The following is a 20,567-nucleotide window of genomic DNA, read 5'->3' as shown; positions in this document are numbered from 1 at the left end:
GGAATCTATAATGCAGGAATAAAAAAAAACGATATATGCTTCAGAAAAGGCAGTGTTGGTGACTAGAAGAATCATCTAACATCCGAATTGGCAGAGCAGATTGACCAGATTTCCCAGAAAAAATTCTAGGATTCTTGTATGTTTATGTGGTGATTAATTTATGTTGAAGTTCTGAACATTTTACGAATTTAAACTAACGTTTTTGTTTTCCGTTACCCTTGAATAACGTGGAAACGATTACTGTCAGTTGACCCGCTAAACCGTTAACGTTAACTAAAGGAGTCAACATATAACCGTAAACTAACGGCTACTAACCGTCACCGTCTCTTAACGTCTTGAAAAGATTCCGCATCCGAGACTTGAGTAATCCAGAGGGAAGTAAGAGAGGTGAGCTTCTGCAATCCCCATTTTATCAGTTGCTTAGAGATATACCTGGACTTTGAACTACAAGTGATGTGAGGCTGGCGGGGAGACCGTTTTCCGGAAAGGTTTTTATACTTGGATAATTACATATGCTTAGTACTTGAGGAGAGTTGACGGAGGGAATGCCATAGGGAAGGGCTTCAAGTTTCCAACAACAATGTAATTCACTTATCGGATTGTGCTGGGAAGCCCTTCTTCAGGGAAGGAAACAAGACTTGGACATCCAAGAATAAAAACCCTTTGAAAAGGACTAAGATTGCGTAAAACATTTGGTAAGGATTCAAGATTATGACAGAAGTCTGATGTAAATTTCATCTACTGAAATTTTGAACTGAAATTTTGCTCTACTTTTCATTCATAAAACAGGGGTGTTTTATACAAAATATCATCTACTGTTTCACCTAATATTACAAGGATATTTTGTAAAATACATTCTTAACCATTCATCTAAGACTAATGATGGTACAAACCATTAAAATAAAGCCTTAACAACCGGCTGCTATCACCTAAAGCCAGTACATTAACAATTCAAAAATGAAACAGCTTCACCAACTGTAATCTGCCCAGCAGCATTCAAACCTGGCGCCAAAAAACCTGCAAATTCAAACAGCAACGTGTTCACATATTTCCAGCAAAATATCATCAGCTTCAACAAGGAAGAGTGTTTCTATAACTACAGCTTAATTCTGAAGCTCTTTTTGATTTAAAAGGAAAAGAAAAAGTGACTCGGGTAGTGGAGGAGAAGAAAGGAATTCATTCTTTAACTGTGGATGTTATAGAAACGATGGGTAATCAAGCACAAGAACCCTGAAACAAGAAGGAGAAGAAAGGAATTCATTCTTTAATTTTAAGCTCCATATGTATATGCATATTACTAAGCTCTAATCACTAAAATTCTAGTATGGCCGAGCCAGTCTCCACATCGGAATACTTGGAAGTTATCTCTTCCAAAATTGCCTTGTAGATCTTTTGAACATCAAAATTATCATGATCAGAAACAGAAACCCATACTTTTGGGTCAAAATCTTTCACTTTCTGGTCATTGAACACTTGGCGAGCAAGTGTTGTTTTGCCAATTCCTCCCATTCCGACAATGGGTATTACACGAAAGTTGGCATCACTTGGTTTATCGTTCAACATCATTTCAAGTATTTTGGCTTTGTCGTCATCTCTACCAATAACAGCAGGTTCAAGTTGCAAGGATGTAGTTGGTAGTCTTTGTGGTACAGCAGTTGATGTTCCTCCAGCAATCTCTTTCAACCCAAGACAATCTCTTTGTTCACACAGATCTTCCAAACGGTCAGTTATCTCTTCTATCTCCAACTTCATGTGACGGTTGGACATCAAAGAAGAGAAATAATCAGTAAAGCTGCTCGTGGGGTGGTCTGCAGTCATCAATTTGCGCTCTGCAAGTTGAGTGGCATATAAATCCAGAATATCCTCTACATCATAAGCCAAGGCTTGCAGATCATCCAACCACATTTTCACTGCCTTGTTGGTTAGTTGCTTCTCTTCTGCGTCGTTAAGTACTGCTTGAATGATCAATAACCTTTTCTTCCACTGCTTTATCACTGAATCTATCCCAGATTCACACAGAAAGGACAGCAACCTACGATCCGCCAATCTGTCGAAAAACACCTGAAGGAAAGCACCCAGAAACACCTCTCCCACTACCATGATTCTGGTCGAGTCTGTGAAAGAAAAGAAAGGATTGTCACAAAGTAGCAACAGGTAAGAGAGAGTGACAATATCAACAAAACTGTCAAATAAACTTATAACACCAACCAAATTCATATAGATTTAATTGTTTAACTGCAACCAAATTCATTTTTGAAAATAAAAACATCAAATACAACAATGATCTACCATCTATTTCTTGGTGTAACAACAGGAGACCTTACAATCATCTGATTTCCTCGTAGTTTTCATGTACTGAATTGACAAAATTCTATTCATGAGTAGTATGATTTATCTAATTTAAGTACAAACACAAAGTTAAATAAAAATAATCCGCCAGAGAGACAAAGATCCAGTTAACAGGTATCTATATCCAGATTTATCTAAGTTTAAATTAATCAAAAGGTATGGAGATGCTGATAAAACATACATCTAAATGTAAATATGAAAATAAAAATTAGAAAATCAGATTTGAAAAGAAGAAAATTACCTGTATTGTGCTTTCCTTAACACTGAGAAACAAGAGTAAAGATTGAGAGAGAGTTGGTAAGAGCGTGATGAGTGGATAAGAGAAATAATTGAGAGTTTGATCGGAGAGGTGGAAATATCTGTGGAAAAATACTGTAGTTGACTGATTCTTTTGAGGGAGGCCCAGAACCACTCATTCAGTCTTTTTATCGAAACATAAAAGAAAAAAATCTCTTTGGATGAAAAGGAGTTTATTAGTGTGAGGTGCAAGGAAATTTCTCAAAAAGTAAACCCTTTATTTTTTGTTTACACATCTTGAATAAGCAACCAAAAAATGCATCAAAAGAAATCTTTGTTTTATTCTGTTTCTGCTATTTTTGTTTTCCCTGACATTGCTAGAAGTAAATGAAGGTTAAGTTATTGAATTATAAGGTGTGTGGTCTCACGTACAATACTCAAATGCATCTTCTAGTTCTCATATATTCAAATCATGCATATGCCAAATCCCAGAACTCCACAAGTCTGTTTCTGAAAGAAACTGTAACCAGATATATTTATCAGGAAGTGTATGATAAAATTTCTTGTACAGGATGCCCTGTTTTTACCACAAATAATTTCATGATATGATATAAACCATTCATAATCTGAAGAAAAAATTAGTGCTGCAAATGTATTGTAATAAGGAGAGTATATCTAATACGTTAATAGAAAGATTTCAACCCAAACAACTACCTTTAGCTGGCTGCAGATTATGTAAAAAACCATACCTTAACCCCCTCTCATCAATGTATCAAAACTGTTAATTACGAACTTATAGTTAATGTAGCACGCTAGAAATCCAAGAATGGCATTGGAGGGACAAAATTAGATGTATTACATTGTATAATGCTTGACATATTAGTGTTGATTTTCTCGGGTATTAATCTGAACTATGAGACTCTCTCTGTGATTTGAGTTCTAGTGAATGACAAAATGCAGTCATCCATAATTAATAATCTGCCAAAGATTAATGCTGGATGTGAGTATAAAAAACGAAAAGAAAGAAGAAAAAATGTCTTCATTTTGGGGCGACCTTTCTGATAAGAAGAAGAGGAAAAATAAGAAAAAGAAATTCTGAAACTTTGCAGCTTTGACAACTCAGAAAAATCTGGACATTAAACAGAAAGGAATCTATAATGCAGGAATAAAAAAAAACGATATATGCTTCAGAAAAGGCAGTGTTGGTGACTAGAAGAATCATCTAACATCCGAATTGGCAGAGCAGATTGACCAGATTTCCCAGAAAAAATTCTAGGATTCTTGTATGTTTATGTGGTGATTAATTTATGTTGAAGTTCTGAACATTTTACGAATTTAAACTAACGTTTTTGTTTTCCGTTACCCTTGAATAACGTGGAAACGATTACTGTCAGTTGACCCGCTAAACCGTTAACGTTAACTAAAGGAGTCAACATATAACCGTAAACTAACGGCTACTAACCGTCACCGTCTCTTAACGTCTTGAAAAGATTCCGCATCCGAGACTTGAGTAATCCAGAGGGAAGTAAGAGAGGTGAGCTTCTGCAATCCCCACTTTATCAGTTGCTTAGAGATACCTGGACTTTGAATTGCAAGTGATGTGAGGCTGGCGGGGAGACCGTTTTCCGGAAAGGTTTTTATACTTGGATAATTACATATGCTTAGTACTTGAGGAGAGTTGACGGAGGGAATGCCATAGGGAAGGGCTTCAAGTTTCCAACAACAATGTAATTCACTTATCGGATTGTGCTGGGAAGCCCTTCTTCAGGGAAGGAAACAAGACTTGGACATCCAAGAATAAAAACCCTTTGAAAAGGACTAAGATTGCGTAAAACATTTGGTAAGGATTCAAGATTATGACAGAAGTCTGATGTAAATTTCATCTACTGAAATTTTGAACTGAAATTTTGCTCTACTTTTCATTCATAAAACAGGGGTGTTTTATACAAAATATCATCTACTGTTTCACCTAATATTACAAGGATTTTGAAAATACATTCTAACCCATTCATCTAAGACTAATGATGGTACAACCATTAAAATAAGCTTAACAACCGGCTGCTATCACCTAAAGCAGTACTTAACAATTCAAAAATAAACAGCTTCACCCACTGTAATCTGCCAGCAGCATTCAAAACCTGGCGCCAAAAAACCTGCAAATTCAAACAGCAACGTGTCACATATTTCCAGCAAAATATCATCAGCTTCAACAAGGAAGAGTGTTTCTATAACTACCGCTTAATTCTGAGCTCTTTTTGATTTAAAAGGAAAAGAAAAAGTGATCGTGTAGTGGAGAGAAGGAATTCATTCTTTAACTGTGGATGTTTAGAAACGATGGATAATAAGCACAAGAACCCGAAACAACAAGGAGAAGAAGGAATTCATCTTTAATTTAAGCTCCATATGTATATGCATATTACTAAGCCTAATCCACTAAAATTCTAGTGAGCTAGTTGGAGCATCAAGAGTAATATGGTAATTAATCTTTAGCTATTATTATTTTCCCTAAAACCTGTATTTCTGTTTATCTGGATAAGAAATATGCCTTCTCGTAGATCTTAGTTCTAATTTATTTTATTTTTATTTTTATTTTATTTATTTTATTTTATTTTTTGCACCAAGATATATAAGCCAAATACTCAATAGAAAAGAGGGTAGCGTTACACTCACGGAACCATTGAATTTTCTCAAAGTCTGATGCTGTGGTTACCGCAAGAAACTGTAACTAGAACCATATATATTCATCAAGATCTAAGTGTATCATGAAATTTACTCCACAAGGTCCTCTGTTTTTCCACAAATGTCTCTTGATATGATATATGTCCATTCATAATTTTTAGGAAAAAAAATTATAGCTGCAAATGTATAGTATAAGTTCCCAAACCATAATAAAACGAAGCTAAAGTTCATAGAAATTACTGAAAAAGAGACTAATTAAAGTCTTTTACATTTATTCATCAAAAGTGCATGGAAATGAAAAAGGAAACACAACAGTCTTTAACATTTATTCAAAAACACACACAAAAAAAAAAAAAAAAAAAAAAAAAAAGACTGCAGACATTAGAAAACACAAATTGCCTTGCTCCAGTTGAACTTGGTATCCTCTGATCCACCAATTATCTCTTCTTTGAAGCACTTTGGATCTCCCATAACATTGGCCTGCGTGGAAAAAACAATAACAAAATATATTAGTTAAACTACATAGTTCAGGAAGAATCTCAATATCATCTGCTAAATCTCATATTTTGCTGTTCAATATACCTTGTCATTCATCTCTCCATTCAAAGCGCATAAAAGGCCAGCAAGAATAGTCGCAGCCAAGTCATTTATATCCTTTAGATTGCAGGATGCAGAAGTGATTGACTCCAGAGTCGCCTTAGAGATTCTCGAAACGTTGGAATCTTCAGGTTTGAAGTCTTCAACTGCCTCGTCATCGTACACAAGTCGAGTAAGGCTTGTTTTGCCAAGTCCCGCCATGCCGATAATAGGCATTATACTGAAGTTGCCGTGGCCACTTTCAACAGTAATGTCTCTCCCATAAATAACGCCCGAATTGGGCAAACCTGCAGATTTGCACAATTCGGGCCTACGACATATTATGTGTTTGTATCTCACTTTCAATCCGGTGTCTTTCATTCTTTTCTTGAGTGCATGGATTCGCTTACTGGCATCATCTATTTGACGAGTATCAAATGCAGTATCAGCTACTGGATTGCGGCAACAAGCAAAGATGCTGCGCTTACGTGAACTTGCCTTTCCGATGATAACAATCTTATCCAGTATCTCCTGCACATCATCAGCCAACGTTTTGACGTCCTCCAGCCAGCGTAGTACGTTCTCATCGTTGTTGAAGTACTTTAGCTTCTCCTTATTCTTTTTGTCGCTAATAACTTCCTTAAAAATCTTGAAATCTGCCTTCCACGGAGTTACCATTGAACATAGTTCATTTTGATATCCAGGGGGCGGCAACTTGGAGAACAGGGTCTCCAGTCGCTCCAACTTGATGCGCAAGTCTCGAACCATGATTAACTGCATGTCACACAAAAGGCAAGGATGAAACTGAGACTGAACCAGAGCTTGATCATATTCATGGTCATGGATGCTTTAAAATATTCAAAACTTCTCGTTCTCTTACCCTAAATTAAAAATATAATTATAAACTTTTGCTAAAATCATGGAAGATGTTTGTTAAAACAATATGGGCTAAACTTGAAAAGCTTTATTGGAAAAGACATTATCCAATCGACAAACTAACACTTTAATGACCGATTTTGTGGCCTAAGGTTGGAGGACGATGAAGGTTTCATGAAGCAGTAAAATGAGTTCAACTATGATGTATTAGTGACTTACGATGGCACACTTAAAAACATGAAAAAAGAATGAATCAACTCGTCCAAAAAGGGAAAAAAACATAACAGATAGTAAAATACTTCTAATTAGTCTATACGTACCTTAACACACCGAGAAATCTAAGAGGGGAATCATTGTTATGAGAAAGTTTGATAAGAGTAGCGTATGAGTGAACAAGGAAGGAATAGGGGATGGTATTTATAGAAGAAATTGGTGATGAAATTACAATTTTATATAATTGTTTCACACAAACTTTGGTTCATGAGTCATGAAATTTAAACAAATATAAAGAATGACTCCATTAATATCTTAGTCTTCGAGCTTTGGAAAATATATAAAAATTAAGCCATGTGAAGCCTTGCAAATTAAGTCAACTCTTTACCTTAATAATGGGAGTGGTAGGTGCTGTTTAGCTAATTTGGTTCAATTGATCTGATGAGCTTAATTGTTGTTAGATTCTCCCTCTAAATTAAGAACTAAAACCGCGTATGTACTTTTGATCACAGTTTCGTCTTTGTTTAAAATCTGGTCATACTAAGAAATTAACGGTTGCCCTCTGACCAGGAACCAATAACAGATCAAGTTGATGGATCAGATAAAACCTGTTAATTAGCTGCTACCTGGCCATGTGCGAGATCTGTTAAACCATAACTCTCTGGCGGTGCTGTAAACCTTAACTCTCTGTGGAAATTGACTGCCATTCTTAATATAATTAAAATCTAGGGTTTAAAATAATATGATAGCATGTGATATATCTCCTTCTCTATGGATTTATGTAAATATAAATGTTTATATTAACCGTGTGGACTTTGTAATTAACTGTTCACACTTAGAAACGGAACTTCTTAGCTACTGCATTTACAATAATTAAGATAGAAGTTGAGTTTGTAAAAAACCAGATCAGGTCGGTCATGCAACATTCTGATGCCAACCGACAGCTGGCGGTGGTGGCCAGATCCAACCACCATCCTTGAATAATTTTTTTTTAAAGTCCAAGTGTATTTATGTCCTAAAAATTTTGTATATAAGGATAAAATAATTTATGAATATATTTATAAATTGTTTTCAAAATAAGGGCATTATTGTCCAAAATTTTTAATAGTTAAGGGTAAAATTATAATAAAAATAAGATTATCAAATAATAATAAAATATCTAAGAAAATAGAGGTAATTAGATTACTTCCTATATAATCAATAATAATTACTATTGATTTATATGGTAATAAAGTAATATAAGATGACATTACTTCAGTAAGGGAATATCCTTAGCCAAACACACCCTTAGCGTTACTTACAATTAACTTGCATCTTAAGTGCCACCGTCTATGTAGTTACATAAACATTTACCCATAATGTAACATTACTTCAAATGCTACTGAAAAGTGAAAAAAGGTTTACATAATCGCCATTGCCATTATGCAACATTCGTAAAAAAAAAAAAATGTTGTGAAACTGTATAAACACGGCAACGTAACTGCTGCTAATTCCAGTAGACGTTAAGTAGCAATGTTGTAGCACTGTACCATTATTATAAATATGTTTACAAGTACTGTTAAGCTATACCAGTGGAAGCATACTGTTGACAATTGATTAAATCAAAACTGAATAGTGGAGAATTAAATGTAAATTAATTTAATAATTATGGAGAAAGAGCAGAATTTCATAAGCTATCTTTCTGGTTTGAGCTTGTGATCATTCTCCGTAATTAGTAACCAAATCTATGGCCAAATATTGATGTGAGTGATACGGGAAATCTTGGACCACTCCTGGCCTCCATCACTCTTACATTGTTCTTTTAACAGAGGGCAAGGTCCAATTTCTAATTTCAAAAAAGGGAGGATGTGAGGCTCCCCCTTTGAAGGATGAGAGATTCAGGCAAAAAGAGATCTCTAAATGCTGTAGAGTGTGAGGTTTCGAAAAGCTTCAGACCGTAAGTATTTTAATTTCGGGAAACTACAAATCCGCAGCTGAGTTAAAGAGAGTGGCAACATCCCTTCTTCTAGAAAAGATTCCGAATCCGGGACTTGATTAATCCAGAGTGAAGTAAGAGAGGTGAGCTTCTGCAATCTCCATTTCATCAGTGGCTTAGAGATATCAGGACTTTGAATTACAAGTGATGTGAGGCTGGTGGGGAGGAAACACGACTTAGACATCCAAGAATAAAAATCTTTTGAAAAGAACTAAGATTGCGTAAACCATTGGGTAAGGATTCAAGATTATGACAGAAGTCGATGTAAATTTCCTTGAGAGCGCCATGTTATCATGAAACCTCTTGGCTATTAGCTCTAACTTTTCACATAAACTAATTCTGAGGTATTCAAGTATCTCAGTTAACTAGTTTTCTAAAAATAAAATGGGGTTTTGGGCAGTTGGAGATTTCAGTTCTTTTGAGTGCAGGTAAATTACCCATTAATGATAAAGGAAAGAGAGTTGAGTAATAATTTTGAGGTGCTTGAGTTTAGTAAGTGAAAGAAGTTTTGATGATAAACAGGTGAGAGATGAGCAATTCGTGATCTCCAAGTACTCGAGTTGAGATATGGTAGTGTGGATCATTGAAGAAGATGATGAAGAAGATAGAGAAGTGCCTACATCTTCTGCATCATCCAACAAAGTTTCTCACAACTATCTACTGATAGCTTTCTCTCTGTGGAAATTAAGAGAAGAAATGAATGTGGATATTGTAAACATGATGAACATAATAAATCGAAGTTCATCTGCATAAACCAAAGTAAAAGTTATGCAAAAGCCAATTATGGAACTTCAATCGGTCTATTATTGTAAGAAACTGTAACTACAACCAGATATATTGATCAAGATCGAAGTGTGCATGTCTTGAAATTTTCTGAACAGGGTCCTCTGTTTTTCCTCAAATGTTTAATGATATGATATTAGACCATTCATAATTTGCAGAAAGAATAGTGCAGCAAATGTGTAGTAATAAGCTTCCTAAACCAGAAATAAAAAACAAGTAGACATTCAGTCGTCAACCAACAAATGTTCAAAGAAATTAATGAAAAAGAAGACCAAAGTCTTACATTTATTCAATAAAAAATGCATGGAAATGGAAAGGAAAAACAAATCGTCTTTAACGTTTATTCAAAACACAAAAAAATACTGCAGACACTAGAAAACACAAATGTCCTTGCTCCAGTTGAACTTGGTATTCCCTCCGCCAATTATCTCTCCTTTGAAGCACTCTGGATCTCCCGTAAGATTGGCCTGCATAAAAAAGCAATAATAAGATATAATATCAATTAAACTATAGTTCAGGAAGGATCTCATAATCATCCGCTCAATCCCAAATTTTATTGTTCCACATACCTTGTCATTCATCAATCCACTCAGAGTACATAGAAGGCCAGCAAGAATACTCGCTGCCAAGTCATTTACATCCTTTAGATCGCAGGATTTAGAAGTGACCGGCTCCAAAATCGCCTTAGAGATTCTTGAAACATCGGACTCTTCTGGTTTGAAGTCTTCAACTGCCTCATCATTGTATTCAAGTCGAGCAAGGCTTGGTTTGCAAATCCCTGCCATGCCGATAGTAGGCATTATACTGAAGTTGACAAGATCACTTTCATCAGTAACGTCTCTCCCATAAATAGCTTCCGAATTGGGCAAACCTGCAGGTTTGCACAATTCGGGCCCACTACAAGGCACGGATCTGTTGCTCACTTGCAATCCAATTGCATACATCTTTGTCTTGAGTCTATCGATTCGCTTACGTGTCTAAGCTATTCGATGAGTATCTGTAAACGCAGTATCAGCAATTGGATTGCGGTAAAAAGCCAAGATGCTGCGCTTTTGTGAAGTTGTCTTTACGATGAAAACAATCTCATCCAGTATCTTTTTCACATCATCAACCAACTTTTTGACGTCCTCCAGCCAGTCTAGTTTCTCATCCTTGTTGAAATACTTTAGCTTCTCCTTATTCTTTTTGTCGTTAATGACTTCCCTGAAAGTCTTAAACTCTTCCCTCCATGGAATTACCTTTTTACAAAGGTGATTTCCATATTGCAGGGACGTCAACCTGGAGAGCTGCTCCTCCAGTTGCAGCAACTTGCTGCTCAACTTTCGATCCATGATTAACTGTCACACAAAAGAGAAAGATGAGACTGAGATTGAACCAGAGCTTGATCATATTCATGCTTATGGATACTTCAAAAATATTCAGAAATTCTGCTTCTCTTATCCTAAATTATAACTATTATAAACTTTGCTAAAATCATCAAAGATGTTTGTTAAAACAATATGGGCTAAACTTGGAAAGCTTGATTGGAAAAGACACAAGAATGTAAATATGAAAAGAATGAATTCAGTCTATACGTACCTTAACACACCGAGAAATCTACGTGGGGAATCATTGTTATGAGAGAGTTAGAGAGTAGTATATGAGTGAACAAGCAAGGAATGGGGAAGAGTATTAATAGAAGGAATTGGTGATGATATCAAAATTTTATATAATTGTTTCACGCAAAAGAAGGTTCGTAAGTCATGTAAAGGAAAATATAAAGAATGACTCCATTTTCAGTCTTTGTGTATTAGAAAATGTATAAAAATTAAGCCGTGTGAAGCCATGCAAATTAAGTCAACTCGTTTGCATTAATAATGTGAGTGGTAGGTGCTGTTTAGCTAATTTGGTTCAATTAATCTGATAAGCTCATTAATTGTTTGATTCTCCCTCTACATTAGGAACTAAATCCGGGTGGCCTTTTGATCACAGTTTCGTCTTTGTTTGTAACCTGTTCACACTAACTACAAATTAATGAACCCCTCTGACCAAGAACCAAGAACCAAGAACAAATCAAATTCATGGATCAGATAAAACCTGGCCGTGTGGGAGATCTGCTGAACCATACCTTAACCCTCTCACATCAACTGATCAAAACTGCCATTCTTAATATAATCTGAATCTAGATATTTTGAATTTAAATGGATTAAAATAATATGATAGCATGTGATATATCTCCTTTTCTATGGATATATGTAAATATAAATACTTATATTAACCGCGTGCACTTTATAAAAAACTGTTCACACTAATGAACGGTGCTAGTTAACTACTGTACTTACAATAATTAAGAGTTTGCAAAGGAATCAAATTATTCAGACTTTGTTATAGACCCCGATCTACTGAGAAATGTGAGAGATTTATGTTTATATTATAATTTTGTTCTTCAATTTGATAATGAAATACGAAAAAAACTTATATGGAACAGTCTTATATGACTTAATGATCTCCTACAACACAAAACTCTTTAAGTCTCAATGTTAAACCTCAGCCCAATAGAGGAAAAACACTCTTTACATAGACAAAGTAATACTAACATGTACAGTGTCATGTCAGTAATACTAACATACAACCAACCAATAATAGGACACCACATCAGCACATGTGACATGCAGTTGCCTCATAACTAGTTAGTTGTACCATAGATTTGTTCTATGGAAGACTCTTGTCAATAGCAGTACTCGGAGAGTTTACCGTCTTCCACAGTGATACTCTAATAAGGAAGCCTCCTAGTTTTTGCTCTTTCATTCCTACCCTGTTGTGCTTGTGGAAGGGTGAGCCTGAACCAGACATAGGACAACGTTCTTCAGGATCAGGAAGTGTCGCATTCAGCACGGTTGGCTCTTGTAGCGGTTTCTTATACTAGATATCCTGAGAGTTTCATCCTAAAAAAAAAGATTGACAGATTTAGTAGGCATATATTTTACCAGGAAAAGAAGCCAGTGATACACAAGGAGAACATTGACTCCCAACTATTTACAAAGCTGTGTATAAAATTTAAATTCTCCCAGTATTTTACTTATTGTTGGATTCTCTGTCTCAGTACAGAATTTCAACAGTTTCATCTTGATAAATAATAATACATATTCACAATGACATTAATTTCCAGACCAACACAGCCATGGTCTGTGGTTTAAGATTTAGCTGTTAGCATCCTGCTGATTAGAGTTGTGTTAAACGCGAAATCTCATTAAAATTCAGAGTCAGGCTGCATTTCTAAGAAAAAAACAGGGACGAAAGTAATGCACCTATATTTCTTTCAATTTATCTGTATTGGCGTTCCAAAAGAACCTTTTGGAAGTCCCAAAGAGGAAGATGNAACCAAGAACAAATCAAATTCATGGATCAGATAAAACCTGGCCGTGTGGGAGATCTGCTGAACCATACCTTAACCCTCTCACATCAATTGATCAAAACTGCCATTCTTAATATAATCTGAATCTAGATATTTTGAATTTAAATGGATTAAAATAATATGATAGCATGTGATATATCTCCTTTTCTATGGATATATGTAAATATAAATACTTATATTAACCGCGTGGACTTTATAAAGAACTGTTCACACTAAGGAACGGTGCTAGTTAACTACTGTACTTACAATAATTAAGAGTTTGCAAAGGAATCAAATTATTCAGACTTTGTTATAGAACCCGATCTACTGAGAAATGTGAGAGATTTATGTTTATATTATAATTTTGTTCTTCAATTTGATAATGAAATACGAAAAAAACTTATATGGAACAGTCTTATATGACTTAATGATCTCCTACAACACAAAACTCTTTAAGTCTCAATGTTAAACCTCAGCCCAATAGAGGAAAAACACTCTTTACATAGACAAAGTAATACTAACATGTACAGTGTCATGTCAGTAATACTAACATACAACCAACCAATAATAGGACACCACATCAGCACATGTGACATGCAGTTGCCTCATAACTAGTTAGTTGTACCATAGATTTGTTCTATGGAAGACTCTTGTCAATAGCAGTACTCGGAGAGTTTACCGTCTTCCACAGTGATACTCTAATAAGGAAGCCTCCTAGTTTTTGCTCTTTCATTCCTACCCTGTTGTGCTTGTGGAAGGGTGAGCCTGAACCAGACATAGGACAACGTTCTTCAGGATCAGGAAGTGTCGCATTCAGCACGGTTGGCTCTTGTAGCGGTTTCTTATACTAGATATCCTGAGAGTTTCATCCTAAAAAAAAAGATTGACAGATTTAGTAGGCATATATTTTACCAGGAAAAGAAGCCAGTGATACACAAGGAGAACATTGACTCCCAACTATTTACAAAGCTGTGTATAAAATTTAAATTCTCCCAGTATTTTACTTATTGTTGGATTCTCTGTCTCAGTACAGAATTTCAACAGTTTCATCTTGATAAATAATAATACATATTCACAATGACATTAATTTCCAGACCAACACAGCCATGGTCTGTGGTTTAAGATTTAGCTGTTAGCATCCTGCTGATTAGAGTTGTGTTAAACGCGAAATCTCATTAAAATTCAGAGTCAGGCTGCATTTCTAAGAAAAAACAGGGACGAAAGTAATGCACCTATATTTCTTTCAATTTATCTGTATTGGCGTTCCAAAAGAACCTTTTGGAAGTCCCAAAGAGGAAGATGCATCTTGGGTTGACGTAGACTCTGCTAAATACTGTTGGATTATTTGTAACATCTAACATCAGATATAGAAAAGAGTTGAATATACTTGCATGAAGATGCTGAAGAAGGCGGCAGGAAAAACTGGACTTTAGTAAAGATAAACTGATCATCCAACTGAAAAGTGAACCCTGTTTCTGCCGAACATAATATCAAATGCTTTAGTATTTTTGATAACAAAATTTGTAAACAATGGAATTTGATTAAGTTCACAAATATCTTCACAAACCTTTCACCAAAAGCTGTTGAAGGAATCACTGAAATGAAGAAGCAGTTCACTAAAAGAACAAAGATAAAAAGCTTCATCTGTATGTAATTAACAATATGTTATCATAAAGTTCAAATATTTTTTTCCTAATGAAAGTAAACAATTGTCCAGGTTTCGAAATTGAAATACCTCAGATAAGAGTACAAAGAAGAATGGGGCAATTCTCTGATTCTACTAACTTTCATTGTTCTTGACATCAAACAGAGTTTATTCCTCATAAATGAATTTTTGATCTATCTCAACACAAGGAATGTGAGATATCTTAGACCAGTCTTTTCCTTTATCCCTCTTGCACCTTTTTTTCAGCACAGGACAACCAAAAACTCTTAATCGTAAGAGTGAAGATAGGAGACCCTTCTCTGGAAGTGATGTGAGATTTGGGCATTCTCCTATCAATAAATGTTCGAGAGCGGTGAGGCTTCTGAAACCCTGAGAAGTTAGGTATTTCAGTTTCTGGAAATTTTGAATGTCCAGATTCGTTAAAGAGGAAGGAAGTAGCATTTTCTCAGGTGGAAAAGACACTGCATCTGAGCATCCAAGAATGGAAAGATGTTTAAGATATCTCAGCCTGTGCAACTTCCAGTCAACAAGTGATGATTCACTGATATTCTGATTTTCAACCGAGAGTAAAGTTAGGTTGATGGGAAAACTTTCAGCAGGAATTGATGGGATTCTTGGACACTCGTGAATGGTTAATTCCTGAAGAGAGTTGAGCTTGTTCATGCTGCTGGGTAAAGCTTCAAGTTTCTCACAATTACGAATTGAAACACTAAAAACTGAGGAGGGAAGCCCTTCATGTGGGAAGCAAACAAGGCTCGGACAATCATTTATTTCAAACCTATGAAGACCCCTAAGATTGTGAATATCGTCAGGTAAGGACTGAATTTTGTTGCAATTTGAGATCTGAACAAAACGAAGAGACAGGTTATCATGGAACCTTCCTGCTATTGACTCTAGCTTTGCGCAGCTGTCAATTTGCAGGTACTCAAGCGTCTCAGGTAACTTGTCTCTTACCACGGTTGTGAGTTCAGAGCATTTTGAAATCTTTAGGTGTTTGAGTGCCTCAGGTAACTCATCTCCTGATGAAATTGATGTGAGCTTTAGACAATTCCGCATCCGAAGGAATTTAAGTGCAGCAAATAATTGGCCTTTTAATGATAAGCTCTTGAGAGCTAGGCAGTTGGAGACGGACAAATATTCTAGAGTAGATTCATCACTCACCGAAGCAGAAGAAGAAAAATCCTCTCTACCATCAAACAAACATTGCAGATTCTCACAGTTCAATACAGAGAATCTCTTTAATGATGAGGGAACGTGCTCTCTGACAATGGATGTTAGAGAATCACAATCTTCAACTTCTAAACATTCAAGATGAGAAAAATTCTTCAGACCTTCAGGTAAGGATGTTAAAACCCTGCAGTTTTGAATGCATAGCTCTCGGAGGGAGGTGAGGGCAGACGGTTCTTGTCTCAACCAATTTCCAAACTCACAAAAATCTGAAAGAGTCATAGACTTTAGTGATTTAGAGTCAGTTAGACTATTGCATATCATCTTTTTGCATCCATCTATTTGTAATTTGCACAGCTTTGGAAGGCTTGAGAATGAAACCACCAACTGTGCACAATTAAAAATCTTAAATTTCTCCAATGACTGAAGATGATTAAGTGGTGCTCCAGAGAGTTTGGGGCAATTTTTGATGGAAAGCTTTTGAAGACGAGGGAATCTTTGAACAGGCTCATTTTCTTCAATAGGATCCCAATGTTCCCATTCTTCCATATCCTCAAAATAAAGATTCTCCAATGATTGAAAGCAACCCTCCCCATAAATCTCCGAACCAATCCTTTTTATTCCTGTCATGTCTTTGATGGTGAGGTCTTTTAGCGATGTAAATAGCCCCAGTGAAGGCAAAGAAGTGCAATTTTTACAACTCTCCAACCTTAGGACTCTTAGAACCACTGGTGTAGAGGAGGGATCCCCCACCCAAGGTGGAAATTCTGTACCCGCATAACATTTGATTGTGAGTTCTTCCAGATTCCTGTGAGGCTGTAGCATTTCAAGTACATATTCTTCTGCTGCTTTGTCTCTTGCATTATCAAGTTCAGGACTCCATTCTAAACTCAACACTTGTAGCTTATCCTTGTCTCCTAATATGTATGCTCTTGGATCCTGTGAATTCTCTAGCTTTGAGATACAAAGCCTTTCCCGAAGATCCTTTAAACACTGCAAATCATCTAAACTAGATCCATTATCTTTCCCCACTATAAAATTAGATAATGTTTGGAGGCATGTCAAATATCTCATTCCTATAGGCATTTCTGATATTAAATTTGCACCTGATATATCAAGATGACGTAGACGGATCAAATTCCTCATCTTGGTAGGTAGTTTCAAGAGAAAACAACAATCTGTTAGTAACAAAATCTGCAAGTTGTACAACAAACTTGTTGACTCTGGTAAATTTCTGATCATAGTTTGAGAAAGGTTGAGGAACCTTAAATGTATCAAGCCTCCAATGGAATCTGGTAGTTTGGTGATATAATATGTTGCTAAAGATAGCATCCTCAGTTTTTTCAGCTTTGGCAACATATCATGAAGAACCAGAGAAGTTATGTAACGAGTACCATCATTATATAGCCGCACTGGCAAGAAAGTTCTTAGGCGCTCGGCTTCAAAGAGGACTTCAAATTTATTCTTGCCATCATAATTACCGGAAATGTAAGAAGAATAGCGAGCTATTTTGATACATTTCTTGTTACGTCCCAGTTTATTCTTCAACTCGAAGCATGTTCTTTGAGAAACTGATTGCGCTAGATCATGGACGAGATCATGCATTACGAATGTGGAATCATCTTTTCCTGATTTTTGAAAAAGGGATCTTGACAACAGACTGTCAAAATATGTACCACCTATTTCTTCTAATGGACTATCGGTTCGTAATGGTTGAATAAGGCCTTGTGTCATCCATAAAAAGATGAGATGTTTCTCCACGAACTCATAGTTCTTTGGAAAAATAGCACAATAAGTAAAACATCTTTTTAAATGAAAAGAAAGATGATTGTAGCTTAATCTTAATACCGGTAGAATCTTATTATTTTCATCCGATAACTTCTCATTCAGTATAGATTTCCATTTATTTATCTACTCAGAACGTAGAAAGCCACCAAGAGCCCTTGCAGCTAAAGGCAAACCTTTGCACTTTTCAACAACTTTCTCACGAACAAAGTCTGAGATTCCATCTGGATCAACGTCTTTGCCCTGAAATGCATGTTTCTTGAATATAGCCCAACAGTCATGGTCTGAAAGAAGCTCCAAGTTATAACATTCATCGTTTCCCATTGTTGATGCAACCCTTCTATCGCGTGTTGTCACAACTATCTTACTTCCTGGTGCTCCAACCATAAAAGGAGATTTTAGAGACTCCCAGTTGTTATTAATATCTCCCTCACTCCAAACATCATCTAAAACAAGAAAGAATTTTTTATCACGTAATTGCTCTGACATTGTAAGTTGAATCGGATTTAAATCCGTTAAACAGCATGGGGAAAGCTTGATTGACTCGAGGATTGCCTTGGAGATTCTTTGAACATCGAAATCCTCGGAGACAGAAACCCATACTTTTGGGTTGAAATCTTTCACCTCCTTGTCATTGTAGACTTCTCGAGTGAGCGTAGTTTTGCCAATTCCTCCCATACCGGCAATGGTTATAACATGAAATTTGGCATTGCTGGGTTCATCCCGCAACACCATTTCAAGTATTCTGGCTTTATCATCATCTCTCCCATAAACACCAGGTTCGGTTGGCACACATGTATCTGCTAGTCTTCGGTATGCAGCAGTTGATGAGCCTCCAGAAATTGCTGTTGTCAAACCAAGATTATCTTTTGCTTCATAGAGGTCTTCGAACTGGCTGTTGATATCTTTAATTTTCGACTTCATGCTGACTTTGAACTTAATAGCATGAGGACTCAAACTACTGAAACAATCCGGGATGATGTTCCGTACACACCCGATGCTAGGATGACGATCTGCCATAATTTTAAGCTCTAAAGCATGAGTGTCAAACTCGTCAAGAATGTCCTCCACATCATAAGCCAAATCTTGGAGATCATCAAGCCACATTTTCACAGCTCTGTTAGTCAGTTGCTTCTCCTCTGCATCAATGAGCAGTGCATCAATATAGCTCCACCTTGTTCCCCACTTTTCTAGCTCTGAAAGTACATCATCTTGAAGTGCAAGCTGCAACAACTCTCTGGATGCCAGTCTGTCAAACAGCACCTGAAGGAATGCAGAGAGAAAGAGCTCTCCCACCGGCATGGTTTTGGTTTTGTCTGTCAAACGTTGTAAACGAATAATAAACTAGGGCTCTCACAAAGAGAAAGGGCGATGATGAGATAACAGCAATTAACAAAGAAAAAGTGCTTGATGAAACATCTATTCAGTGAAATTTATAAACAACATAGTAATTGGGGTAACAAAATTAATCTGATTGCACTTGTACATTTTTTAACAGCAATGACATTATACAAAATCACAAGAACATTTAATTCAAGTCCAATTAATCTCGTACAATATAAAGACAAATAGTTTCTCGATCTGTTTGTATTTTGTGATTTGTCTGTTGTACAGTATGAATGTCAAAAGAAATTTCCTAACAGTTTAGCAGGACAGATTCAATTCGGAAGACAAGGTTATGCAACATTAAGTGGGCAAAGGTGTAATGAGGGAGTAGGGTTATATATTGTTATCCATATCTAAAATTAAACTGAACAGAAAAACAAGGAATAGTATTCAAATACTTGTAATCTACGTACCTCAACACTTGAAAGTAGATCAAATTTGAGAGAGTTTGAGTGAGCTAGAGAGTTTAGGAGAGAAATGGGTGCCTGGGTCGAGAGTTTTTTTTATATAAGGAAGCTATTTTTGATCATGGAACTAGCTGTCATACAATAATATATGATTGTTCAGAGTAACCTAGGAAAATGGAGTCAAATAGTCAACACCTCGTTTACAGGAAAATTTATATAATAATATTTTTTCTAGAAACATTCCAAATAAAAAATTGACCAAATCTTTTACTCTTGTTCTCTGCCAATGTCCTCCATTCTTATCCACTTGATCTCTGTTCTCCAGTCCACCAGGCTGGATAAAGCTAGCCACTGTCACAAACGTAGTCAACAAGAGCAATAACACCCTTACCTTAAGTCACCATCCAAAACCCGTATCATTCAAATCCCAAAAATCTCAAATCTAACTCTGTAAATTATGATGAAAAAGTTTGGGATTGAAAATGGATAAAGTCTAGAGATTTTGAGACATCAGACTCATGGTTAGCTCTCTCGACAATCAAGAACTATTATTATAATATTTGAAGGAATCATATTCCAAGGATTAAAAGAATCAATTTTTGGACTTGTTCTAACGGAAAATGTGGAAAGGCATTTTAATATAATTAATTCAGCCCCCCTGATCTTGGATTCCATAGTAAGATGCTCTGCTTCGTCGAGTAGAAATGCTGTAAATACAATCAGTAAATTGCTTGGAAGACTTTTACTGCCACAGCTTTCACTTTTTTGGTTCACCCATCCCATCCCACAGCCTAGGTGATTATGGCTATTGATTTTTTTTTTTTTTTTTGGAAAAGGTTAAAAAGGATAGAACCCGTTTGGTTGCTGAGAAAAACTGAAAAAGAATTTGAGAAAGTTGTTGGAAGAGAAAAGAGAGTTCAATGACAGTTTCTCTAAATATTTTAAACAATACACAATACTTTTCAGGGTATTTTAGTTAGTTTAACTAAGCTTAGTCTGCTAATTCCAAGGAGCAGTTTGCTAGTATTTGAAACTGCAGGACTTGGGCTAGTTGACTATAAACACAGGGTTAATAAAGTAGTTCTCTCTTTGGAA

At 36.0% G+C, this 20,567-nt stretch overlaps 3 protein-coding genes across 5 annotated transcripts; all 3 read right to left on the bottom strand.

Moving 5' to 3' along the window:
• Window positions 1–9,995: 9,995 nt before the first annotated feature.
• LOC116141447 lies at window positions 9,996–13,042 on the bottom strand. 2 transcript variants are annotated; one of them, XM_031426945.1, is made up of 4 exons: window positions 12,976–13,042; window positions 12,422–12,612; window positions 10,258–11,025; window positions 9,996–10,155 (listed from the first exon to the last, which is right to left on the bottom strand). In XM_031426945.1, exons 3-4 carry the CDS (start codon window positions 10,630–10,632, stop codon window positions 10,060–10,062), a joined length of 471 nt encoding a protein of 156 aa, XP_031282805.1. In that variant the 5' UTR covers window positions 10,633–11,025; window positions 12,422–12,612; window positions 12,976–13,042; the 3' UTR covers window positions 9,996–10,059. The 2 variants fall into 2 exon arrangements, with proteins under 2 accessions (XP_031282805.1, XP_031282806.1); XM_031426946.1 differs by lacking the exons at window positions 12,422–12,612; window positions 12,976–13,042 and adding an exon at window positions 11,267–11,422.
• A 394-nt stretch (window positions 13,043–13,436) lies between these two features.
• LOC116141472 (putative disease resistance protein At3g14460) lies at window positions 13,437–17,010 on the bottom strand. 2 transcript variants are annotated; one of them, XM_031426977.1, is made up of 4 exons: window positions 14,797–17,010; window positions 14,629–14,705; window positions 14,294–14,536; window positions 13,437–13,931 (listed from the first exon to the last, which is right to left on the bottom strand). In XM_031426977.1, exon 1 carries the CDS (start codon window positions 16,978–16,980, stop codon window positions 14,875–14,877), a length of 2,106 nt encoding a protein of 701 aa, XP_031282837.1. In that variant the 5' UTR covers window positions 16,981–17,010; the 3' UTR covers window positions 13,437–13,931; window positions 14,294–14,536; window positions 14,629–14,705; window positions 14,797–14,874. The 2 variants fall into 2 exon arrangements, with proteins under 2 accessions (XP_031282837.1, XP_031282838.1); XM_031426978.1 differs by lacking the exon at window positions 14,629–14,705.
• A 172-nt stretch (window positions 17,011–17,182) lies between these two features.
• LOC116141511 (putative disease resistance RPP13-like protein 1) lies at window positions 17,183–19,562 on the bottom strand. Its single transcript, XM_031427018.1, has 2 exons — window positions 19,479–19,562; window positions 17,183–18,995 (listed from the first exon to the last, which is right to left on the bottom strand). Exon 2 carries the CDS (start codon window positions 18,979–18,981, stop codon window positions 17,806–17,808), a length of 1,176 nt encoding a protein of 391 aa, XP_031282878.1. The 5' UTR covers window positions 18,982–18,995; window positions 19,479–19,562; the 3' UTR covers window positions 17,183–17,805.
• Between the last annotated feature and the right edge of the window lie 1,005 nt (window positions 19,563–20,567).

Source organism: Pistacia vera, unplaced genomic scaffold (assembly GCF_008641045.1).
Source record: "Pistacia vera cultivar Batoury unplaced genomic scaffold, PisVer_v2 Contig4, whole genome shotgun sequence".
Lineage (NCBI taxonomy): Eukaryota > Viridiplantae > Streptophyta > Magnoliopsida > Sapindales > Anacardiaceae > Pistacia > Pistacia vera.
The sequence above is the reverse complement of the archived record's forward strand: the minus strand, read 5'-3'. Positions and strand labels throughout refer to the sequence as shown.